This window comes from Archocentrus centrarchus, chromosome 1 (assembly GCF_007364275.1).
Source record: "Archocentrus centrarchus isolate MPI-CPG fArcCen1 chromosome 1, fArcCen1, whole genome shotgun sequence".
Taxonomy (NCBI): domain Eukaryota; kingdom Metazoa; phylum Chordata; class Actinopteri; order Cichliformes; family Cichlidae; genus Archocentrus; species Archocentrus centrarchus.
Genome location: NC_044346.1, coordinates 33,517,788 through 33,544,969, shown reverse-complemented (window position 1 = coordinate 33,544,969; position 27,182 = coordinate 33,517,788). Strand labels below are relative to the sequence as shown.

The 27,182-nt window shown below is 40.8% G+C and overlaps 1 protein-coding gene across 5 annotated transcripts in view; it reads right to left on the bottom strand.

The window, feature by feature from the left end:
* rgs12b (regulator of G protein signaling 12b) overlaps positions 1–27,182 on the bottom strand; it is a 53,071-nt gene that overhangs the window by 4,023 nt on the left and 21,866 nt on the right. For 2 of the 5 annotated variants that reach the window (XM_030738739.1, XM_030738742.1), the window contains exons 6-18: positions 15,498–15,519; positions 8,440–8,609; positions 7,806–7,898; positions 7,547–7,690; positions 6,479–6,661; positions 5,980–6,130; positions 5,548–5,642; positions 5,136–5,348; positions 4,668–4,741; positions 4,436–4,562; positions 4,258–4,354; positions 4,085–4,152; positions 1,815–2,368 (exon numbers count right to left, since the gene is read on the bottom strand). In XM_030738739.1, the coding sequence (XP_030594599.1) occupies positions 2,168–2,368; positions 4,085–4,152; positions 4,258–4,354; positions 4,436–4,562; positions 4,668–4,741; positions 5,136–5,348; positions 5,548–5,642; positions 5,980–6,130; positions 6,479–6,661; positions 7,547–7,690; positions 7,806–7,898; positions 8,440–8,609; positions 15,498–15,519 (1,638 nt within the window). In that variant the 3' untranslated portion in view covers positions 1,815–2,167. The other 3 variants (XM_030738749.1, XM_030738756.1, XM_030738745.1) reach the window with 3 other exon arrangements.

Below are 27,182 nucleotides of genomic sequence, written 5' to 3'. Positions count from 1 at the left end.
GGTTTCACAAAGTAGACTATATACAAATTAATACTTTTAACTGATAGAAGGTAACTTTGAAAAGGAGGGATAAATTAATATGTTCTTGATGATACAGATGTGGAAGCCAAATCTAAATCCGGAGAAATTTTAAAGGTTTTGACTCATTTGTCCACCCCCCCACCCCCCCAGCATAACCTCTGTAATGAATAATGAAGATGAGTGAACTGCTCTACCAAGAAGTTTCTAGATCATTTAGTCAGAAGCAAAGCTGCACACACAAGGACTCATGTCCTGTTTTTATATTCTGCGATATGAGAAATGCCTGAGGTGATGGAACAGGTGTGGAAACCCAGAATTTACTGTGCTTTAAAGAAAGTTTTGCGCAAATGTCTGTGTTCATGGTGCTGCTGCAGACTGCACCCATACTGAGGTCAGCCTGCTCACATGCCTGCAGTAAGTTGAAAATATCACATGGCAGCTTGAAAATATGGCAGTTCACATACTTGTGGCATGACTTTTTTAAACCGATAAAGTTAAAGTGAAGTAGTAGAGGAAAATTATTAAAAAAAAAAAAAATGTGGACAGTCTCCTCTATAATTGGCTAAAGTGCATTGTTAGAATCTGTACATTGGGGGGCTAGAAGATGAAGTTTGGCACCAGTCATTGCCATTTCATCCTTAACTTGTCCTCAAGCTTTCATGTCCAGAAAGAAATCCCACAGCAAATCTGCTCAAAAGTTCACACAGATACACACCACGCAGAGAAAGTTCTGTCCAAGCCCAATGCATCCGTTCTTCCTCACTTTGTGTGTCTGATACGTTTTATTTTAGATCTGCTGTTGACTTACAGTAGATCGCTGGCCACAAAGTAGTGATGTAGTGCACACGACACTTTATCAATTCACTATTTTTACTTCATCTAAATTAACTCTAATTGTTGCTCTTTGCTATATTTTGTAATTAGTTGGGTGTATTTTTACACAAATCTGGCTGTTCTTGTGATTCGTAACTGTAGAAAGTGATCTTTATAACTGAAACATGCTGCATTATTCGGATAAATGGAAGGACAGGAGGATATCTAGATGCATTTTGGGCTGTCCAGCCACAGAAAACCAGCGGCCAAGTTCAAACTGACTTCAGTGGGACTCCAGTCCTGCTTACAGTCAGGTGGGAGAAAAAAAAAAAAAAAAGAGGTGAAACTTTCAAAGTTTCAGCAGTTCACACTGGGGATGTACCTGAGCCAGGCCGACCATCCGGTGCTTGTTGTTTGGGACGGGGGTGGGATTTGCAGGCAAGGGAAGAGGGAGTGACGTAGTTGAGGCTGGGACTGTTAATGTCCCCTCTCCCACTAGAGTCAGATCGGAAAGAGTGTCCTCCTCCAGCATCTGGACTGATTCTCCCCTGCCAGAGTCCTGGAGGAACCATGCTGCGCTCCCTGTGTTGGGCGAATGGGGGAGATTGTGCCAGGAATGGAGGAGGTGGTCTGCTTTCTCGCCTCTTCCACTTCAGTGCCCATACCGGAGTCCAAGCTCTGGGACTGATGGCTTGCATTGAGCAAGTGGGAGCCACCCCCTCCTCCACCCCTGTCATTGCCGTTTGCCTTATTGCCCCGGTGAACCGCTGCTAGGGAAGCTGCCGTTGCTGGGGTGATGGGAATTAGGGGTGGAGCAGCTTGGTTCAGGAGCGTGGGGAGCGGGCGAAGTCTGGTTTGTTGCCACTGGTGACAGGCGCAGAAATCTGGGAGCTGCAGGTCGTTTTTGTTAGGCAGGCCTCGCTGGTCGTCTGCTCGGTTGCTCTGAGCTTTGGATATGAGGTCGAAGAACTCTGCGGGAACACACGCACACAAGGAACGCAGCGCGCATACACACAAAAACATGTAAAAGTGTGTACAAGTGCATTAATGTACATAGATAAAGAAAATATACCCAAGTAACATCTTGAAAACACTAATAACACTTTCATTTTTATTCAGTAAACATGCAGCAGTGAGTGTTAATCAATTAGACAAGTCAAGCTACATTCAGTATAAGCAGAGGTGACTGTGCTACATATAGCTAGCTTTGAAAAGCTTTTGGTGCTTCTGTAATATTGCAGACAGGCAAAGGGTTAATGTAATCACAGCCACACAGCTACAGAAATAAAGGAGAGAGATAGAGGGAGGTTGTTCAGTCTTACTTCAGCTTCGTCTATATTAATCTTTTCTGCTTTCTTTTCTCCGGAGCCTTATGGAGAGAGAGAGAGGGGTTTGGGTAAGGGCTGGCTGCATGTGTCCAAGGCTGGGGCCCAGCCCTGCCGTTTTCCCCATTGGGATGGGCTGAACCGGCTTTCCTGATGGCCTGTCCTCCCCCTGGGAGCCACAAGGAGAGGCGGAGCGGGGCATTAGAGCCCTGATGAATCATTGTGGAAGTATGGGAAACAGTAATGACAACAGGTGGGGACCAGTGCTACTGATGGTGATGAGGGTGACAAGTTGTAAATAAGAGGTGTGATCAAAAAGTTTCAAAACTCTTCCTATAAAAAGCAAAAATCCTTCCTACTTTATTTTCAGCAGTCTCTGTGTGAAGTGCTGCAACACTGCAGCACTTCAGGTACTTTTAAATCACTCCTAAAAATTCCCATTCTGACTATTTGCATCTGGACATTTGCAAAGTGCACTGGCTCTCCTCTGATGTGTCAAAATGGTGACTTGACATGTCAGACTTGTATATCATTTTGGGGAAGAGGATACAATTGCAAGGCACCACATTTCAGGTTTTCCCATCCAAAGTTCTCCCTCAAACACCTCAAGACACTGTAGTAGAAACTGTACTGCATGGATGGTCTGACCCTGGGGGACACAATTTATACCGCACAAGCTGGCAGATGTGAGACAATGAGGAGCATGCTCCTGGTTGTGCTTCTGACCAAATGTGCTTTCACTGGGCTTGGGTACTGCAGTTCTTTCAGTGGAAAACTCTTGTTGGTATATGGGTCAAGGTCTGAGATCCAGCTTTCATTACCTGCTATGTGACAGAAGGTGACGTTTATTTTCTCATCACAAGTCTGAGCTTCATGGTGTTCCACTTGCAAGTGGTCAGAATGGAACTTTTAGGGACCGATCTAACGGTAGCAGGATTGTAGCTCTATGCAACGAGCCACCCCTGAAGTTGTTTTTAAAATCTTTTTTTTCCCCCTTTCCTTTCCTTTTTTTTTTTTTGCTTAATATTTGTAGAGTTCTGGTTCTTTGTATAAAAAAAAAAAAAAATTAATGGAGAGTGAGTAAAATGAGTTTCACTGATTAGAGCTGTTTGAGAAACAATGGGATCGAAGATAATGTTTAAGATAATTTTTGGCTTTTTTGCATTTAAGAATCACGACACGTGCTAAAAAAAAATTTAGTAAGACATATACAGCTGATCAAAGACAGGTGGGATGTTCCATTCAGACAGCCATAATGTCCATTGTGTGTATAGAGCATCATCAACGTGTAGGCTAACAGTAGCATACACCACAACACAAGAGGGAACTAACTATCAACTACTTAAAGCTGCACTACTAAAGATTGAAGAGTCAATAAAGAAGGCGTTGAGTGACCACTTCAACGGGTCATCAAACCCCACTAGCTTCAAGAAAACCCAGACAGCAAGTTAAGGTTCTACTGCCACCACCAACTACAACCCTTGAGGTACCCAGAGAGAGTTTTTGAGGTTACCCGGATACCCGGAAAAAACTCTATGCTCATGACGAGCTTGCATTTCCCAGCAGGTGGGTTGGTTATGGAAAAAAAGAGAAAGAGAAACCAGAGAGAAAAGTTGATGATGCATTCGGCCACAGGCAGACCACAGTAATGGAACATTAGGAACCCTGACAGTGTGTCAAGGCTATCTGCCCCACAGCAACAGTCCACATAGACACAGTCACATACACATACACAGCCCAGACACTGCCACATAATACACCTGCATATTTGTACCACATTGCAAACAGACACGGGTGACTGAAGACAGCAACAGAGACACTTAGTAGCGTGATATCATCAACCAGGCAGTGGAGACATTTGGTGGGTTATGGAACATTCCAGAGCGAGAGGAAAATTGGAAATGAGAAGTTGGAGGAGATCTTACTGTTGTTGATTGGTTTCTGCTTGTAGAGGCCGGAAGGTGACTCTTAGAGGGAGCTACTTTCTGTTTGTCTGTTGAACAAAAGTGTAGAGATACACATGAATAAGGTATAAGAAATTAGGCAGTTTTCACATTTACTATTTGTAGAAACTGTAGCATGAGTGGGTGTTCCTCACCTTTTCCAGGAGAATGTTCTGCTACATCTAATACCACTCGCAGCCCGTCCAGGTTGGAAATAGGAAGACCTAAATCTAAAGGCTCAGACTCTCCACTCTGCATCACACAGACACAAATTCGATTAGAGTTTGATATCATTACCTGCAGTGTTTGTCTGTAGTCTGAGGTTTGACTTACAATTCGTGCCACCAAGTCAGAGAGGTGCAGGCCATATTTGGCCACGACAGGTCTTAGGACTTCAGTCACTGGCTTCGTAGGCTTCGCTTTCAGACCCACTGATCGGTTGATGGGAACCAAGTCCAGTCTAGAAGAGAGGAAATCATAATTAACATTCTGAAACAGAAGTATCATAAACCAAGTCTGAAAGGTTATTTTGAACAGTCAGAATGTGGAGCTGTTCTTATTGTACCTGAACAGGGTGCGTTTTTCTAGTCTGAGGTCTCGGGAGCACAGAGTCATACAGTCTTGGTCCAAAACAAGTGGCTGAGAAACAGAAAGAAACACACCGATCATTAAAGAAGTTCAGGAGCTGCACAATTGTACAGTTTGACAGTTTTACCTTCTTTAGGTAAAAATCAGCAAGGTCACTACGAACTAAAACCCAAACATCCCTGACATGCTCTGACCTTATGAACTTGACATATTGTGTTTATAACATTTTGACAAAGTGCTGCTTTTTCAACAGTGAGAGTGAATAAAAATATTAAACCATAAAATCACCATAAAAAAAACACATAAAGCTGGAACAAACTACAAGACTGTATGCTAATTAGTTTGTACACACCTTTAAACTATGTGAATGTCTGAAGCAACAAAACCGACAGACTTACAAAAATAATAAAAGGGTCTTTAAGAACCACATCCAATAGCGTTTTACCTTCTCCCCTCCAACCAGGAAAAGGTCTATAGCTGCCAGGTTGATGCAGAGCTTCTCACAGATGTTCAGCAGGAGGTCTCTGATGGACACTCCAGCCCTCAGTGGCACAGAGCAACATGAGCCATCTGGCAAAGTTATATTACACTGCCTCAAGGGGGCGCCGCCTCCTCCTCGATCTGCTGACACTGATAATGCGCTACGAGACACATCACCCTGGAGAAAGAAAACAAAGACAAGAAAGAGGAGAGAAGTCAGTGTGAGAAGGGTTAAACAATACACAAAGGTGGGGGGAAAAAAGTTCATCCATCCATTTTTAAAGCAAAGAAGGAAAAGTGTGAGGAAAAGCATTTAGTTGAAGCTGCTCCATGCTGATAGATGACATCATGTTCACATGATGTCTTTCCAGACTGACCTCGTTCCTTCCCAACCCAGATGTCCCCAGTTCCAGACTGGCTCCTGAAGACAGGGAACCCTGGGACTCACGGCGGCCATTGCTGCCAGCAAAATCTTAAAAAAAAACAAAAAAAACCAGCCACACCATTAAAATAAAGATGAGAAAGACATTTCAAACCTAAATCCAGCTCATACAGAAAAATATCCCTGGAATTTTAATACATCCACATTTAGAAATGATAAAGAGAAAATACTTTGAGTGTATAAATTTGCAACAGAACATGTAAGTTTCATCATATCATACATATTTAAGTTTAATTTAGCAGGTTAAAGCAAACAGCTTTATGGGAACTGTACAGAATCAGTTTTTTGTGACATGGTTTATTATATATCTGGTTTTGAATGAAAACTGCAGGAATAAAATGAAAAAACAAACAAACAAACTACTGACTGTAGTTGAAGTCTGTTAGCTCTCGTTTCTTGGGGCCTTTGCCGAAACTCCTGTTGCGAGACCAGGAGAAGAACATCCCTTTCCTGCGATCTCCTGAATCCTCCCCTCTATCCTCATTTACAGATCGACTCGATTTGCTCTTTTTATCCTCCTATATGACACAAACCAAACAAAAAAAGAAGAGTAGACACAGAGGTGTAAACATACAATAAGTACACAAATAACCCAAACAAACAGAGCAAATACACAAGACAGCGGCCTATATTTTAGTCCAGTAGTTGTTTTTCTGACCTGCTGAGAAAAGTTCAAATCCCCCGCCCCCCACAATTTCTGTCAATCACTAATAATATACAGGACCCAAGTTGAATTTTACAATAATCTATGACTATCAGAGAGATTCAACCAACAGTTTCTCTCCTGTTTAAAACAAAGTTTCTGGGTTCGAACTAAGCCGTGGTTTTCATTCTGTTGCATTATTGAGTGGAAAGCTTTGTGTTACCTTCTTGGGTGTGGAGAGGTTGGAGCGGTCAGAGCCAGTGGTGCTGTGTTTGGAGGTGGGGCTGCTTGGGATGTGGTAAGGATCAGGCAATGGTCTGCCCTCCACCTCTGCTAGCATACACTCTTGGTACAGCAGAGACTTGAGGAACCGCGTGTAACTGTCGAACTTCATCAGGTTGAAGATCTAAAAGGGTGAAGAGGAAGGAAAAGGTGATCGGTGATCAGAAGAAAGGGGCAAAGCAAAAATAGAAGGAGAAGACAGTGGCCACAAACAAAAACTAAGACAGTGCTGAGAGAAAGTGAGAGGAGGAGGATTAGAAAAGGTTAAGAAAAAGGTAGAAAACACTCAGAGGGAAAGTTTAAAAAAAAAACAACAACAAGGAGGTTTACACAGCAGAAAATGCTTAAACCAAAATAAGATAAGAACACTTACTGCTCATCGAGATCATATTCTCAGATAAGTACATATAAATTTATTTTCTAAATGAACAGATGCATGACTGAAAGGATGATGAAGAGCATGATATGTACACAAGTATGTTCAATTCAGCATGCATGTCTAAGTATGAACCTAAACCTTGCCTAAACGATACCCATGGGATCTTGCAAAAGCTTCCCTCTGGCTTTGGTGCATCTGTGTCTGTGTTTAAAGAGTGCCTGTGGATGCCTGATGTGTAAAAATAAAGAGGGTGATGGTGAGGATATCCTTCTAGCCTTGTGACTTTTATCAGAGTCTGAACATCTGAGCTGAGCTGTAGAAATCAATAGAGCTTTTGAGCAACTTCAACCTCTCCACAACATGCACATTTATGAAGCCATTCACTTCCACGATGTGAATGAAAGATAAATACTTGACCTTTTGGGCACTCGGCACTGTTGCACATTTTCAATAGGAGTTTGTTTTGACTCAGTTTTATGAGTGATGACACATACGTCCTTCTGGGAAAGCCTCTTTTTCCTTCATTCTGATGAGGATGGTCAGGTCACTGGCATTTAAGCCTAACCTCTAGAGCAGAAGCTCATCACCTTGAAATTTCAATAAATAGATTCTTTTCACTTAGTATACTACCTGCAGTTGCTGCTCCTTGAACATGCCGGGTTTGGGGGCATTGAGGATGTCATCAGCGAGCTGAGCTTGGCTATCTATGTTGACCGGGGTTGTGGCTTTACTGGACAGGAAGGTGTTGTAGATCTCTCTGGCACGCTGTGAGAGCTGGAGCAAAGTCCATGAGAAATTGAGAGAGGTGATTCCCACATAACTTCATCCCTCGTTATTACTGGAAACGTGTGCACAGATGGACGTGTGATCAGATAATAATGTTTGCTACCTGTTTATTGTCATTCTCGGGGACGTGGCTGAAGAATTCACACGCCTGCCAGAACAGGATGTTCTCCTCACTGAACTCTTTCTTTAGGAACTCCTTTAGCAAAAGAATTAAACGTGGATAAAGAATGAAGATCATTTGGGAAAGTAGTCAGAAGACACATGCAGCTAAAGAATAATAAACCAGGTTTAGTGGTAGTGCCGTTATCAACTTCTGATGTGCAGTCTGTCAACATCTGCTTATCACCACGGATGATTTGTTTTGTTTTAGATTTTGGAAAATAAATTGTGTGAGGCAGATTTAACTGCGAGAGAAACCACACAATTGGAATGAAAAAAATGACAACAGTATACAATATAAATGTGTGAGTTATTTTGTTTGTACCTTTAACTTTTTTTTTTTACAGAGATGCCTTTACAAGATATATAATCCAACCTTGAAATAATGCTTCACTTGATGTCCCAGCATAAAAGGCCTTTAAGCAGATCATTACAATGCTGCAAGGTACACTTCTGTCTTTTACAATAACACAACTCTCCTGCACTTTTAAGTCTATACCATTCAAAACAGTTGATTAAAGTCATTTATCTGTCATGAGTATGCGCAGGCCAACACCTGCCGGGCGTTGTTATAGTACCGAGAAGTAGCGGACCCCCACGGGGTCCTGCAGCAGTCTCTCAAAGCACACGGCCCAGCTGGCCACTCTCCTCTCAGTGTGGCGCCGGTGGCTCTGGACACTAGGCAGGCTGGCATTACTGTTGAGGCTGTTGTCGCTGCTGCAGCCCTGCAGCTCCACGCTGTTCAGCTCTGTTTACACACACAAGAATACACACAACATGTAGCTGTGTCAACTGAATCGAGCTGGGAATGCATCACCGTCAGTTAATTACTTTTATTGATGAAATACATTTTCTGATTTACTTTCTTTGTTAATTACACAAGTGCATTCATGAGAGCAGGATCCTTAGGGGATATGGTTTGGTTTATTCTAGTTGCCATATAAAGATAATATATTTTTCCAGTTTCTCAGTCTGTTTTCCTCTGTCTGCTGGGGATTTCCAGTACCTGAAGGCAGGACTATAAGCAGCATAGGAAACAGTGTCCCAGGTGAGTCCCATGCCAGTATCCAGTCCAGTGAGACCTCCTCTTTCCACACATACACCCACTGTGGGTTTCTATTGTCTTGAATTTTGCTTTGTAACACCCATAGTGTTATGAAGCAAACATTCACAAATACAGCCCCAACAAATCTGATACAAAATATGTGATTTATTCAGTGCACCACCTTTTTGTCAGGTGATTTGTTGCAAATAAATGTCCTTTATGAGTCACTTTACCCCAGTGTTTCCTGTTTTTAAGTCTGACGTACTATAAATCAGTCAACACTTTCTCTCTCTCAGGCTCTCACATGCATAAAAAGGACAGCACCTTTGCAGGTGAGAGCTATCCTTAACAGATGCCAATAACAAGACAGAGCAAACTCCATCCATCCATTTTCTGGAGCCTATCCTAGCTGCCATAAGGTGAGAGGCAGTGTACACCCTGGACAGGTCACAAGCCTGTTGCAGGACCAACACAGAGAGATAGACTCAGAGTCACACATATAGCCAATTTAGAATCACGTTAAACTAACCCCACTAACTGCATGTTTTTGGACTGTGGGAGGCAGACAAGGGGAGAACATGAAAACTCTACAAAGAAAAGCCTGGACAGTTGGTGGGTTTGAACCCAGGACCTTGCTGATGTGAGGCAAACCACCGAGCTGCCCACAAAATGTAAAAAAAAAAAAAAATGCATTCATTCATTCATTCAAAATTAAAAAAGAAACAAAAAATATACCTAAGAAACTTAAAATAAATTAAAAAGAAAAAACATCACAGAAATAGCATTTCATCTTAAATAACCTGCATGTATGTAAGAACACGTCAATGACATGAGAAGCGATAAAAGAAAAAACAAAATAAAGTAATGCTGATTAAAGTATATTAACAAGGGAAAAAAATAATAAAACTGAATAAAAGTGATAAACAAAAAGCTCTAAAATAACAAATAAATATTAAATAAATTTAAGCAATGTGAAGTTGGATAAAAATGAAAACTTAAAATGCCAAAACAATAAAATATACAACTTAAACACAGTGAAAAAAGCAGGCTAAATAAAAAAGTTATGTCTCAAATCATATAAAAGAGAACTATTGTACTACACTGTAAATCACATTATATCAAATATATACAAAATCATCCATCCATCCATCCATCCATCCATCCATCCTCTTCCACTTACCCTCAGGGTCGCAGGGGGGTGACAAAGTAGTTGCATAAATATCACATGACCACATCATCAAAGTGAACTTCCACAGAAAAACAGTTCATGAATACGATGAAAGAATTATGTACTACCCTCTATTGCTCATGTCAAAGCTGCGTGTAGCCACACATCATTTATCTTTGTGTTATTATAACAGTTTACCATCCAAATCATGTACTTTAGAAGAGCCGGCATTAAACTATTAACTTTGCATCTTTAGCAGTGAAAATACTATTTTCTTTGTGCACAGTCTCAATTAAAATATGTTTTACTTTTAAAATAAGCTTTACCACTAATTTAACATCCTATTTACTCATTAGGTTTTTACATTAACTCTTCATCATTCAAAGAGCATCTAGGAATCACTTATTTTTCCCACCAATAGACCACAGTGCATCCATGTTCCTAAGAACAGGATCAGGAGACAGGGAAAGGGGTACAGAGACACACTGAGAATAACCATAATGGAGCTTGGGGCCTGATGAACTGAAAGTGGGTTGCTAAGTTGAGATAAAACAAAACACAAGAACAGCCAGGGGGAAGACGTCACCAGTCAGGTGCCCGAGAAGACGCACATCCTGTAAATAAACTAAAAGACCAGCATTCAGCCCACAGCTAAAGTCCTACATGACTTAAAACTCGGAAAGATACGAGGCTATTAACGGATAAATCCATTGTGAATTCTGCTTCTGCACAATTTTCCTGCGTTTAATGTTGACACACGGAGGTTATCTCTAATCAGTTTTTCCAAACCACTCGGCTCATTCATTCTTCTTCAGTTTTCAGCAGCATAGTAAACAGCTACTACTAACATTAACGGCACTCTCTCACTGTGACTGAGAGGCAAACATTTATCCATGTACTGTCCAAACCAAGTATCCCATTCCATGTCACAGGAGCTGGAGTCTATAACAACACACAGCCTGGATTAATCATCAGTATACCAGTGAGACAGGCTTATCATACAAAGTCACAGCACAGAAATAGCATCAGGCTATAAATGACAAAAAAGAAGCCTGGACATGGACCATCCAACCTGACATCGTTGAAAACCAAACACACACAAAACAATGGCAACAGCCTCCCGCAGCACTACACTGAGCACAACACTGCAAACACTACATGACAAAATCCCGAGGTGGGAACATTGCATCTCAAGCCTTCATATTGGAATTCCAGCATTGACAGGCTGCACCTAAACAAAAAAAAAGCCTAAACAACCCTCATCCACAAAAGGTACCATCATCACGACCCAAAAAAAATTTACTGTCAACGTCGTAGTGCCAGACACCACAGAAAACTCCCAGTTGTCCATGACCCAAGGGTTCAGAGATGTTTCAGTGACATAAGAGACCTACATATTTTTTTATTTTAATGTTGTTGCTTACAGGCATATTTTATACCAAAAATAATCAGTTTGGTGTAATATTTCAAGTGAAAATGATAAGCAGAGCTCTGTGAGTGAGTAAAGTTAGACTCATGTTCTTAGGATTCTGCCCACTGACAAAAAACCTGACTCTAAATTTCTAACTCTGTATTCCCCTCAGATGTACTTTTATTTTCAACAGAGGCAGAGATGAGAAGCAGCACAGCAAATCCAAATCGAACTGTAGGAAAACCACAGCACTCAATAATCGCCCCAGTCAGACTTTAAACAACATTAACAGCTGCTGTACAGACAGGTCAAACTCATTTATTATCCACCTGTCAGCTGGTAGTTACAAACCTATTTATCATTCATCTCTATCTTGTGGTATTTTTCTTAAGCTTCCTTCACTGACTGAAGAAAAAAAAAAAAAGAGAGAGACAAATTGGATATTCAATATGAAAAGCTTCTGCTGTCAAAATGTTGGCTTCTCTGTGATCAGTCTGCATTTCCTTCAGTTGGAAAACAAGTATTCAAAGCTCCAGCTAGCTCCTCACCTGGGTAAAGCTGGTAGGAGCCTGTGTGATGCCAACGGGGCAAGTAGCGAATCCTAAGGGGTAACCAAGCCCCTCCATCCATAATCCCCCAATTGGGGCCCCTCACAAACTCCAACGCATGAGGTTGAACACACAGTCCAAGGAAGGGCACACATGCCCACACACACACACAGCCTACATCACAAGGAGGAACAGAGAGAAGGTGGAAAATGGAAAAAGAAGGAGGATATAATGAGAGAGAGAGAGTGAGGTTGCTGCTGGTGAGCGACCTGGATGACAACCTGAGAAACCACAGAGAGAGTCAGGTCGCAACATGCACAGGCGCCTGCATGTGCATTCACACAGCTCAGTGAGCTTCCAGCTAGGTAACTGATACAAGCATGCACAGGCTTCAAGGAGATAAATAATTCAAAGCCGAGAGAGAAGGGAGATGAAAACCTTGGAGCTCACACGCACGTATAAATAGTGACACAAACGCACGCACATGCTGCAGTATTGATGAGGAGCTTGTTAAAGAAAGGCCACTGCCGAGGCTAATGAGGCCTGCAGCCCCCACACCGCTACACACACATAGCTAGAAAAAGTATAGCGGACATCAACCTGCCACACAACCTGACATATCAAAACAAATGAAAAGATTGGTTCACAATAAGACAGGGGTAAATATACAAAAGTCTATACATGCAGTTGTATAACATTAATGCCATACTGGCTACTACTCAACAGTGGAGGTCACAGCTGTCCACCTCCACTTCCACAAGTGGGTTTAATCCCGGTCTTACCCAGGGAACACACCGGATGCATGTCTATGACATTACATCTCTGACGCGGTTTTCCTTCTGTGCACGGCTTCAAATCACAGCAGGAACATTTAAGAACTGAAGTCTGCACAGGGTCTGTTATTTTGAAAATTGGCAGGCTTTTCAACGCTGTCACCCCTGTGTCTGTCTTCCTGTCCCCTCTCACCCACACTGTGCAGCTTGTGACAGCTTCGGTTAAAAATAAGATACAGATGCTCTTCAGGTGACCTCAACAGGTCACTTGATAGAATGGGGCAAAATGATGAAACATCTTGAAGAAACTTAAAGAAGTCCAGTCGCCGAGACTACTATGACCTGGATGACTGAGAACCTACACAGACATACAGACACTGTGGTGCATCTGGTGGAACTGTCCTGAGTGGCAACACCAATGGCCATATCAGAGCCGGATTGCACCTGGTGTATGAGGTGATTTAAAGCTAAATGTGTACATTCTTGAGCGCATTTTTATAACAATGAGGGAATTTTAGACTGGAGCTTGATCATTTGCAGCGAAGGGAATGGGGTCCTACATTATACAGGAGGTAAACTTTCTAAAGTCTACTCAATATGCACAATTTATATATTATAGCATGTAGTGTTTTTAGCTCAAATACAAATAGTGCACGGATGCTCAGTAATGTCATATCTCATGAGCTGCTTGCTGTGTGTACATGCAGTTACATTTCTCTCACTTTATTCTGGTGGCAGTGATCTAACACAAGACAGAACGAGAACATCAATGTGAAACGAGGGATCTCATTAGTCCCTTAGTTACCATGCTCCCTATCTCAGGCACTAAAATATTAGAGAGAAAGCTCAGAAACAACACACCGTCTCTTCCAGAGACACCCATTGTGAAAAAGTGTCGACAAACACTTCTACATTCGAGCTGATTGTAAACATGTCCGACATAAAATTCAGTGCTCCTCCGGTTCTGTTTCTCACCTCCTCTTCATTCTTTTATTTCCCATCTGCCATAAAATGTATCTTTACATATACATTTATGGGGTGTTAAAAAACAGTTTGGTCCTTTTTTTCCAACTGTGAATGGTCTATCATCCAGATTAAAACAACAGGACCAATATAACAGAAAACTAGAAGCGCATTGGTTTCTTTTGCATAATGTTGCTGACAGACAGACAAAAAATACCCACTGATGTTCCAGAATAAGTCAAAAGTCGGAATTTTCAAGTTCCCAGATGGACGTTTTTTCTAGAATGTCCCCTCAACTCGGAATTCCCACTCTCAATCCAAGATGGCGTCAGCGAACGTAAACAGTAATAAAACTGTAAAACTTTTAATATCTGCCACTGTTGTGTATTTGTGACACGCTAAATAACACATACATAGAGCACTTATCCATGAATGTGCTGCAGCAGTCTTTTTAAGCACAAAAAAACAAGAATTATGCTGTTTTGCTAGTGATACATAAATGGCTCTACTTTGCTAAGAACCTAAACAAATCCCGTTTTTCTCGCTTTACCGACTTTACAACTGGAACACCCTAACATTCCGACATCCTAGTTCCAAGGTATCTGGAATGCGACATACTAACCCCTCACCACCAAGGCAAGATATGCAAAGTGATCTATATATCGAGTGATCAAATAGTGCCTATAACCCCTCCCCTTTGCAACACCTTCCCAACTTTGAAGCTGGCAGGGCCAAATACAGTCGTCTGAAACAACAATCAAGCCTACTTCACAGGTAATTAGCAAATTGTGGTGACAAAATTGAGTTGTGTGAAGTTAGAATGTCAGTCACCAGAGGAGGAGACTGTCTGAAAGTCTGTAGTACTATTCCAGCTTTTGCAGCTATAAACCTTTAAATGTTTTTTACTTACATTCTAGTGATATGTGAATTATCTAATCTAAATCTCTGTATCATAAATACACTTATAAGGACTGCAAAAGCAGAAAAAGGGGGAAAAAAAAGTATCATTCACTGTTCTCTCTTGCTGTGTCCAAACAATGTTTATAAATTTGAAACCATCTTCACGTTGCAGCCAGCCATCCACAGCATAATAAGCACAGGCGTGGCAGAAAAGCAGGTCAAACTAGCTTCCCTGTCATTAGAGAAGTTAGTAAAAACAGACAGATGTTAGCTAGGTGCTACAGTGAGCATGAACATGACCCTCCACATGGAGACATGAGACTTGTGCTAATAAAACACTTAATATGCTACTTGAAGTGGACCCTAACAACTAAAGAATGCAAGTCAAGATTTTTCCATGATCCCTGATTATTCAACACATATGTTCACTGACTTAGAAAACAAGATGCATTTACTGTGCTTGAAAAATGTCTCCTTCAGTTTCCCTGAACGTCACACTGAACTGAAAAAAGTGAACTAAACATGTCACAGCTTGATGGAGACCGAGTCTGAGCTTTGAAAGGTGGGGTAAAAGCCACCGCGGTAAAGAAAGGGATGCACTGAAATTATGACGCAAGACAAAACAAGACCATCACTTCTGAAACTGATCGTAGCGCAGCAGCTGTTTTCTTTTGATTTTCCTGTTTTTTTTTCTTGTAATTATTAAAAATAAATAAATAAATCTTTTCCTTTTTAATAAAATTCCCCGGGCTCAAGTAAAAAGAAGATGTGAAAATGATTACTACAACAGATGTGAACAATGTTAAATGTAAAGGTATATTTACTCACCTCCATCAGAGACTGCAGCAGACTGTAAAAAACAGAAAGACATGGGTTAGGATCTTTCTTCACAGACGAAACACATTAAAATCAGCTCACACAGGGTACGAGGGCCAAGAGGACTGAGCATGCACTTTTGGCCACATGGAGACACAGACAGAGTGACTGGGTTTCTAATATGAATGATTCCATTATCCACACACTTTCACATCATGACACAGCCAGATTAGCACCCACACTCATTGTCTTCTGCGTGGGTGGAATCTCTGTTAACTGGCTGCGCTTGCTCTACAAGAAAACAGAAGGGTGGGGCCTGCTGTCTGGGTATGTGTGGGAGGGTTAAGATGGGACCTGTCCCATTTTCACAGGTAAGTGTGATGTTTTTCTGTTTATCTCACAATCAAACTGTAAACAGAGATGCAGCAACGCAGTTGATCTCCATTTGAGCCATTTTCAACCACACAAACACACAGATATTGATACAAAGACATATTCAAGCCTAAAATCAGATTCCCCTGACACAGACCCAAAACAGCACTCAGAAATACACACATGGTGTACAGCAGTTTTCCTCCCAGACATGCTGAGCTAGGATGAGATCACTCAACGCAGACATCAGTAATGTAGATAACTGTGGAACAATGTAACACAGTGTGACTCAGACAAAGCCAAAGGAGAGCAGGGGAAGGAAGGAAGGAAGGAAGGAAGGAAGGAAGGAAGGAAGGAAGGAAGGAAGGAAGGAAGGAAGAGGGGTGAGCAGCAGCTAAAAACTAAAGATGTGACCATTTGGCAAAGTTCAAAACTGAGCCTATTTTTCAATATGTGCCTTTTTATGCCATTAATATGACTGTTAAACTTGCTAATAGCTAGCTTTCTGTTTATTCACTTGTTAGAGAGCAGCCCAGCACCTAAGTGAGCACTGGATCTGAAGACATCTTCTATAGCACATTTACCTTTGGGAAATTAACTGTTATTGAGCTCATCATTACTCAGAACAGACATCAGTGTGCTCCAGCTGAGCAGAGGGTTCTCTATAAGTCATACAGTCATTGTTTAGAAATGCAACAACATTTGTGAGAAATAATATGGTTTCTTATCTTAGTTTGATATACTGAATAATCTCACTGGCCACTTGAGTGAAGATTAAACCAATAAAAGCAATTCAGCATGTGTTTTAGGATACATTTTTATATTATACAATTAAACTGTGAGCAATAATTCATTTGCTCTATGTCCCTGCTGTCAAAATGAAAGCTTACTACTACAAAGAGAAGTGATACTGTCTAAAGAAAATCCCTTTGAGTTGGAGTTATTTCACATTCACTTTAATTACCCAGGTTACTACCAGCACTCTAGATTTGGTCTGGGAACCATGTGTATCTGAAGAGTTGAGATAGGGAACAGCATTAGACAAAAGGTCACTTGTTGTAGGTGTATACCTTTATGTTCAAAAGGGTTACTGAACTGAAACCAAGCAGTTTAAATAAGTCCATTTCTGCAACTGAGCATCACATTAGGTTCCAAACTATGCAGATTTTACAGTAATTGAAATACCACAGTGACACTGGGGCGTGCAGGTCGGATCACAGCCGACCACTCTCACCCTGGGCACAGACTTTTTGACCCTCTCCCCTCAGGCAGGAGGCTACGGTCCATACGGACCAGAACCTCCCGCCATAAGAACAGTTTCTTCCCCTCTGCTGTTGGACTCATGAACAATTACCCTAAGACTGTTACCACCACCCTCCACAAACGCTGATGACCCTATGTCTATGCACCTGTCTGATTGCACTGATGTACATATTAGTGGAATATAGTCTACATTCTTTTATCTTTTAATTAGTCTCTGCACTGTATATTTTGTAATTTTGTAATATTGTGCTATAGTTATAGCTCTAATATCTCTGTATATTTGCAATTTGTATACTTGTATATTGTCTTATAGTTTTTATACTTGTTTTTTTCTGTAAGCACGAAGTACCGCAGCAATTTCCTAATGCTGTGAACCTGTTCACCCATATGGCAATAAAAACCTTCTGATTCTGATTCTGATTCTGATTCTGGCTGATCTGCTGTTCTAACAGTTTGGTTCATATAAACACTCTTTAGCCGGGGCACCCGGGTGGCTTAGTGGTGAATCCGGCGACCACATGCATATGCCACGTTGCGGTGCGGGCGGCGCGGGTTCTAGTCCCAGCCTGTTGCCAACTTGCCCGCGTGTCTTCCCCTGTATCTTTCCCCCATTTCCAGTCTCCCACCACTGACCATAAAAGCCGCTGTGGCCAAAAATGCAAAAAAAAAAAAAAAACACTCTTTAGCCAATTCACAAAAATGCCATTCTTTATTAATTTGTAATAACCTACAACATTAAAATTCAGAAATATCCAGATTCAGATCTAATTAGTTTGGACCGTTGGTGCTGTGTATGTGCTACTTAGATTCATGTGAATCTTGGCCATTTCCTCTCTTGAACTAGACCTAGCCCTGCCCAGATGGTTCAGTCAGTATAAAGATGTTTTCATACATAAACGTCAGACAACTTCAGGAGAATGAGGTTGGGATATTTTCTATAGTCGCCCTTTTCACATGCAGCACACAGCAGAAAAACATCTCCTTCAAATGCACTGTTGGAAATATTCTGCGGGGTTTAGGTAAGAGAGTCGCCTGGATAGAGAGTGCAGGAGGCAGGACACATGCTGCCCATTCGCTAGCACGTTACCAGGGAGCTGTTAGGATAGAAACAGGCTAGTGTCCAACTGAACTCGTGTTCTTGCATGGAGCTCTGTTGAGTGATGTCGAGAAAAGGTCAGGACTGCAGTACATGTGTGAAAATGGCTAAAATCTTACTGGGATTAACTATTCTATACTGTTCCCCGAGGAACAGAGGTTGGCACTGGCAGATGAAAACAGATTTAATGTGATTTTGAAGCAGATGTTTTGCGGTACAACCATCGCAGAGGATAAGCAAATATGACAAGAGACACAAAGCGATTACACTATCCTGACACTTATTAGAGCACCAAAGAACTCAGATTCCCATCACACACATTACAATAGTGTGTGTGTGCATTTCTGTGTTTCTGGCTTTGTGATCCTGGTGAAGCCTACAGTTCATAAGCATATGGCCAACATCTGTCAGAGATATGTCTTTTGTGTGTAGGGTGCATTCTTTTGCATTTATGAATGTATGTGTGTGTTTTCACCCCCTATCCCCATTCAGTTCTAGTGTGATCACTTCCAGACGCATGGTGTGGTGGAGAGGTTTGGCCCCTGATCGAGGCCCCTCTCCCCCCATTTTCCCTCACTTAACTCCCTCTCTAGCCTATTATAACTCTCTCTTTCCTTTTTTTTTTGTTCTTTTCCCAGAATTCTGTAACCCCAATCTTTCTTCCTTTTTCTCCCTTATTCCCCTCTTCCCCTTAAATCATTCTCTTATTCTCTCCCTCCTTCACTGTTTCCTCAATCATTCCAGTGGTGTTTCCCTTCCTCTTTTGGCAGGTCCTAGTCATTCCTGACAGCCCACAGAGAATGATTGGGGTTTTCCAGACATTCCCTCCTCAAGTTCCTCAGCCCAAGTCTCTATCTGTAGGAATGCAATGTAGCTGGAAAATACTTCAATTTAACTGAGAATCATATCATCAAATTATATCCCACGGTAAGGAATAAGAAAGGGCCGCCAATTCATAGGTGCCACGTGTACTACTTATAGCCTCCACTGGTTTCAGTTGTTATCGCATCCCCTATAACGTAGGCTGAGAATTGTTTTCTTACAGATATTAGGTGGGGCTTTTATGTGGTGGTGAATGCACTGATACGATCAGCAGCAAATGACAACTGCAGAAACTGACAATCATGATTACAGTTTGTGGAGAGCTGGTTTTTTGTTGTAGGAAAGAAAGTTAAAGTAGAACCTCAGTTTGTATAGGATGTTGATTCTGGTCAAGTAATAAAGAGCTGCAGATAATAGTTCCTTCTTACACATTATTTGTATACTATTTAAACTGTCTCAGGTAGAATCCTTTATGATACTGCACTGCGTAACAACCATTGTATAGAAAATTCAGAGTGTAGTTTTGTCCAAAAAACATTTAGATACAAATTTGACATCTGCATCCTCAGTTACCATAAACACTTAATGTTTTCAAGTGGAAAATTTTAAATCAGAAACATCATCAAGCAATACACATACGTGGACAAAATCATTGGTAACCTTCTTTTAAAGAAAGAAAAACTCACAAAGATGACTTGAAACCGACAAAAGTAATAATAAATCAAGATTTACTGAAAATTAACTAATGAAAATCAGACATTGCTTCTGAATTGTGATTCAATAGAATGATTTAAAAAAAAAAAAAAAACTAATGAAACTTGGACAAAAATGATGGGGCCCTTAATATGTCGCATGATCTTTTGAGGCAATCGCTGCAATCAGGTGATTTCCTTTTTAACTTCTGCACCTGGCGACAGGTATTTTAGCCCATTCCTCTTGTGACAGCTGCTCCAATTGTCTTAGGCTTAAAGGGTGCCTCCAGACTGCATATTCTCCTTCCACAGTTATTAAATAGTATTTAGATCAGGGCTCATAGAGGGCCACTTCAGAACAGTCCAATGGTTTCTTCTTAGCCATTCCTGGGTGTTTTTAGCCGTGTGGTTTGGCTTATTCTCCTGTTGGTTTGTCAATATGCATTTTGGCAGATTCCAGTCTTGCTTTTTAAATGATTTGTTTTCAACAGCATTAGGCTTTGGCTCAAACAGCGACAGATGGTGTGATCTGACATTGATGCACCTTGACCTTAGAGTTCACCTCTAATCTCTTTGGAAGTTGTTTCGGACTCTTTGGTTACCATCTGTACTATCCGTCTCTTCAATTTGTCATCAATTTTCTTCTTGGGGCCACGTCCAGAAAATGGGCCACAGTCCCATGGACCTTAAAATTCTGGATAATAACTGCACATCAAGCTGCTTGGAGACGGTCTTTAACATGCTTGTCAGTAATTGTCTTTGCCATCTCCTGAGGCAGCTTTCTCCTTAGCTTACTCTGGTCCATGATACCAAACAGCACAGTGACTACTTTTCACCCTTTAAATAGGCAGACTGAGTGATTACAAGTCAGAAGTCACCTGTGATGCTAATTACAGGACACACCTTAATTTAACATGTCCCCATGGTCAACCTTTTCTAGGGGTACCATCATTTTTGTCCAGGCCAGTTTCATTAGTTTTTCTTTTAAAATAATTCTGATGAACCACAATTCAGAAGCATTAGTTAATTTTGAGCAATTTATTATTTTGTCAGTTTTAAGTTATTTCAGTAACCATTGTGGGGTTTTCTTTCTTTAATGGACACTAGTATTCCCACTTCTTTGTACATTCCACTTGTTTCAGCAATCTTGCTCCAGGAATTCACTGACATTTGTGAGTGCTTATATTGACACTGTGATTATTATTTTTTATACTGAGACGGTGATTGTTATTCTCTCACTGATAAACTCAAAAACTGCAGTGAAAAAAATAGCCAGAAATGCACAGAAGGAATCAACAGTGCTGAACAGGACGGGTTGTTATACTTCTATGGAGGTTACAGCACAGGGCTTCGAGGGGTTTGCAGTTACAACGTAGGTTACAGTGCATTTTGGGCTGAAGCACAAAACCTCTGTAACACAGAGAGACAGAGAACAATTCACATTCATGTTTTACACCCGTGGCAAATTTCATAATGACTAATTAACATAACATGCTTGTCTTTGGACTGTGGGAGAAAGCCGGAGCGCCTGGAGAGAAGGCAGAACACCCAAACTCCACACAGAAAGGTTTCAGGTGAGGTGACTCTGTTAATCATTGCATCACTGTGTCACTGACAGGTTGGGACAGGGGCAAAAAAAAAAAAAGACAAAAATTTGTGCAATGCAAAGAAAACATTATGAAACATCTCATAACTAATGAGGTTAATAGGCAGCATGACTGGTTAAAAAAAAAAAAATCAAAGAGGGGATGAGCCTTTAAAAATTAACACTGGGAAGGGTTTTCATAAAAGACAATAACAACAATCTTTAGCTTAAATTCATATTTGAAAAAACTGCACCAAGATCAAATATAGTATATTTGTTTTCCACATGATTGATGACAAACCAACCAGGGTCTGTCTTTTGGCTCTCCTGTGGCATACAAAGGGCACAAATCAAGAAAAAAAAAGAAAAAAAAGAGGGAGATGAAGATATATAAGATATATTTTAAGCTCTCAGCATCAGTAGAGTGATAAACACTCTTTCACACAAACATACTCTTTTTGCCACCTGGTCACCCTAAGCCTGGGTGCTACACTGCTCGGCCTGCAGTCCAGAGCTGACGTCCTCTGACAAAAAACTAAAGTCAGTCATAGAACACTGAAGACGAACACTACATTTACCCGAAGATCAAGGTGATCCCCTCAGATTGTTAAACCAGTGGAAACATAAAGATGTTCAATTTTCAACTCTTCACTTTTGAAAAGCTGAAGCCAAGAATTTTTGTTTGGTGCAATTTAAACTTTTAATCATCAGGTGTTGTTGTACTTGTTGATTTTTGTCCTCACAGATGGATCAAACTAAACAGCCCCATTTGGCAAACAGCCATAATTTTGAAACATCAGTTCCGGGAATTCGCAAAACTTTAATGAAGTCAGTGAAAAACTTCACAGGATTATTTTGGCATTCTAGGAAGCCCTGTGCACTGAATACTGACACAGTGGAAGTGTTGTAGACCGTTATGCAATTAGCACATCACTACAAGAAAACAAAAGATAAAAGCTGAATCACATGATTGCAAAACACTTACTGGCAATACAACCAAACATTCAGGAATATGTTTTTATTACCAGTCAGTTGCCGTTTTCCCATTTCCTAGTTTATTGGGATCTTCTTTGAAGAAGTCTTCCTTCAAGACCCAACTATGTTCAGTAGGAACAGGGTGTGGTACTGTCCTGTGATTCTGTCATACAGTAGGCTAGATTACATGGAAGATACAAACTATTTTTTAGTCTACATGTCAAAACTTGTGTTTACCCACATCCTCCTGCTTTCAGCTCCCTGAACACAAAATGCCACCTAGTGTGTGTGTGTGTGTGTGTGTGTGTGTAGCTGATGGTGGTTATTGTGTGCAGAGGTCCAAATCCTTTATTAGCTGTGACTAGCGGAGAATAGGTGGCTTACATCATCTGTTATGAAGCCTGGACATTGGGTTCAAGCTATGACTAACTGAGTACACACAGTACAATTTACAACTGCTCACTCACACGGTTATCATAATATTGATACTTTAAAGGCAATAAAAGTTGTTTTTTTTTTTAAACAATCAAGTTTCCGAAACATGCCCCGTTTATGTTTGTGTGTCCAGGTGGACGTCAGAGAACGACATCGTGTTTTATTGGATGACACGCAGAGCGACCAGCAGCACTTGACAGGGTGAACAAAAATGTCTATCTGTGGGAGAAAGTGTGAAGGGATAACATATGCACTCACACACAAAGACTAGACTGTTTGCACCACAGGAACCTATTCCTGGCTCGAACACTGGAACTTAACTGCCACCTTCAGAAAGAAATGAGATTTTGGTCTTAGAGTAAAAGATGACAAAAAATATAAAAGTGCAGTCAGCGTGTCTTGTAACTGTACTTACTGTAAACACTGCCATTACTACACAGACCACACCCATAACTGAAACAAACACACACACACGTTCTGTCCTTAAAAGGTGATTTAGAATTCACAACACAGATTTTCAGACTCCACACATTCATACGCACACACACACACACACACACACACACACACACACACACACACACACACACACCTCCAGCTGAGGAGGAAGCTGTTGGGCTAAAAGTCTTAATGTGTGCGTGCCTCTGTGTTTACTTTTAAATATGAGGTGAATAGTGGCTGCCATTTAGAAGGCCAGAGTCATCCTGCCAGGACAGGAGCTGTGAGACAGCCTACCTTTAGCAGCATAACTCAGAGAGGAAAAGGATGGAGTGAACGAGCTCGTTAATGATTCAAAGGGGAGTCAAATAAGGCCGTGAAGCTGTGAACACGAGCAAGGATGCCTTCCATGTAACATCTGCACAAATATCAAATTGAATCAGTTTTTGAGGGGATTAAAAGGAAAAAACAAAACATAAATGAATCAATAAATGAACACATCAGGAACGATCAGCGAGCTCAGTAACAGCAGCTTCTCCGTGTTCCCCGTGTCAACATACCTGCAAACATTTCAAAACTTGAGTTTTTATTCCAAAGTGAAATCCTCTGGAATTCTGGGATAAATCCCCGCAGTGCACTAAGAAATCAATATCCACTCTCAATGAAAGGAAGGAATGCAGATAATGTTTGTATCCCTAGAAAGGAGCCACACAGGAGGTGTGACTCAGAGGCAGAGCCGGTGATAGATGTCTGTTTTACTTGGCTTGATGCCTTAAACACACCACCAGCACGCTGACAAAGGAGGAAACATGATATAAACACAAATGAATCTGATCAAGTTCCCCCACCTTAACACCTGCACAGTCTCTCAGCTGCCACTTGATGTGCTAAATTAAGCGAATTAAACGAGAAGCGATACTTCTGACTCAGCTTACCTTTCCATTGTCTTACAACTGTTATTTCTCACTTTCTTTACAGAAAAAAAAAAAAAAACACAACTCCCCCAAAGAGCCTGTAACAGCAGCTTTTTCAGTCTTTGCCTCCATTTGTCCTAGTCTCTGGCTTTGTCTCTACTTCCCTCTTTCTTTCTATCTTCTCGCTCTGGTTCAAAATACATCTGGATTTGAGAGGAAGAGAAGCAGCCATCTCAGATTCTTGTTACTTTATTTTTGTGCATATATACACAGCCAGCCACCATCAAACCCTTTCTTTCTTTAAATTAACAGACAGGATGACTTGCACATTTCAGTTCTTTTCCCCAAGAGCCCTTAATCTCTGCCTTGCTTATTTTGTCTTCATTCATATCCTGTCCCTTTGTTTTTCCTCAGCTGACGGTAATAAATTCCCTTTTCTCACAGTGTACCTTGCTGTCGGTATCGTTCATCTGTCCCTGCCTCACTCACTTGTAGTGAGCAGAACAATACTTGTATGAAGCGAATGATATTCACATTCTCAATTTCTCTTTCTCCACCCAGTTCCATGCCTCGGTTATTGTTTTTTTTCTTTTTCATTAAGTATACAGAAGATAAATCAAAATCAGGGTAAATGAAAATTATGCATGCAAGACTTTCATTATTGTTTTTTTTAAATTACGATTGTCAAAAATGTTCTTATACATCAGAAAATGTTTGAACATTTATTTAAGGTGTTTCTATGAACATTAATCAATAAATGAGTTGATAAGAGAAATAAGTCTCTCCTTCCACTCATTTCACTTTCTCACTCTATAAAAAAAAAAAACACTAACAAGAAGAGCAGTTTCTCTATGAACACCACTTGTAAAGTACTGCGTGTATGACCGTATGGCTGTATTACTCACTGTATTGGAGTTCCAGACCCGCTTGAAGGAGAGCCTCTTCCTCAGGCTCATCCTGCTCTCCTCTCAAAGAGGAGGAAACCTAGTGACTGCCCAATCTACATATCTGAACCACATGAACACACTGACTCATGTGCACCGACGGAGTTTCTTCAGGAGCTATCTAGGGCTCGAAATCCATGCAGACAGTAAACTTTGATGGAGATGGCTCCTCAGCAAGTCTGTCACACACTCACACCGTAGAATTAGCTTCAACTATCTGCTAAAGCTGTATTAAGCCACTGTACTGTAGCTCACTGTTAACATCCGTTTTCTCTCTTATAGCACTCTATAGCTCTCGCTCTTTTTCCCACACGCTGAGCTGACAGACTGACTGGGAAGTTCCATTCTCTCGCAAACACACACACCGACACACACACTCACATAGCTCAGTTTCCATAGTGACACGCCCCCATCAGGCAGCGGTTACTGAGAAGGGGAGGGAACAAAGGTCAGTCTGCCAATCACGTTACAGCAAGGCCATTACCTCTCCACACTTCTCCTATTCCTCGCTGTTCAAATCACAGACAGGCTCAGGTATGAGAAAATTCAACTTCTCGTCTAGTCTCAAGTATCACCAGAAGGATGGGAGACTTTAATCTCAAGCATCTGCTTCAAAAAAGGGATGATTGGAAATTCTGCAGGTTTGCTAAAAGGTCAGCTGAAAGCAAAACACTTCACAGAACTGAGTGGCCTACTTCAGTGCACACAAACACACACACACAAAAAAATCAAAGACTGCAATTGAATTTGTGCACATGGCCTTAAGCCTACCTCACTCCCCCTAATTTCCTGTTTTGTCAAAAAGAAAGAGAGTCTCTTAAACCCTTCCTACACATCAACACTAACTTTTTGGTATCACTGTCTTGACTGAATGACTGACTCATTTCTATACTCAAACAACACACACTAAATTACTGTCTCTTTACTGGTCTGAGTCCAGCAGAGAGTAGCTGGCTCTACGCTACACTCTGCTAGCAGTGTGTCTGTTTATGTAGCCATTTTCACACATATGCTGCAACTCTTTTCTAGACATTACCCAGTGAACTGCAGGTGAGAACACAAATGTCTGAATCTGTTGAATTAGACATGAAACGCCCTTTATCCTGCCTGCTTCTTGGTGCCTGTGAAGGCCAACGTGAAAGTATTAAAGGTAACTGTGCAGTGTAGTCACACCAAGCCAAAAGGTTAATGAGACAAGCACTCTTCCCTAATGACTAATTTGTAGTGCTGTGTTAAATCTGCAGGGTATAAGTGTGTACCTTACACCATAGCCTGACATGGACCTTTCCAGAAATGTAAGTACAAGCAACAGCAATGGAGACTGCAACAGCTATGATATATCTGTTTGGAAGGAATAAACCATGTAAACACAGTAAATTGACTTGCACAAAGATAATACCTCCATCAAACAAAATTTTATTGAATTGTGTCTAGCTTGCTCATTATGCTAATTAAATTGGTAGTATTCTGCCAGGGTAGAAATATGCCTTTTTCCTAATTTTCATAGCTCTGACTACAGGGGTACAGACCCAGAGTCAGTTCTGAAATCTTCTCCCTGTGTTCCAGTGAAAGTAACTGTGTAAAAGTTATTAGCTCCAAGTCCAACATGAACAGCTGTGATGGCAGATCACATGTAGTTTTAGTTAACTAAAACTAAACTAAAACTTAATTAACTGAAGTAAAGAATAAATAGACTTTAGAAAAAGAAATGAATTAAAATTATAGTTAAAAATGTAGTTAGTTTTCATTTTAAGTCACTTCTTAAAACCCACCTTTTTTCATTGGCAACTGCTTGAGAGTTGACTTTTATTGATTTTTACTCATTTGTTTTATTTATCAATTTTAATTATGTTTAATGTTTTTAATGTTTTCATATTTTATTGTGTTTTAATGTTAAGCACTTTAAAAACAGCAAGTGCTGACCAAAGTGCTATATAAATAAAGTTGACTTGGCTTGGCTTGGCAAATATACTCTGTATAGTCGATATGACACAGTTGCATATTAGGGTTTGATATGTCTACAAGTCCGAGTAAACTGCTTTCACATATCATTGTGTTTGTATTGTAATATTTATTATTATAACTTCTTAAATTCTGCCTCTAACATTCTCCATGCTATAACAAAATTAAGTAAACACAGCAGTAAATGTAACAAAATTAA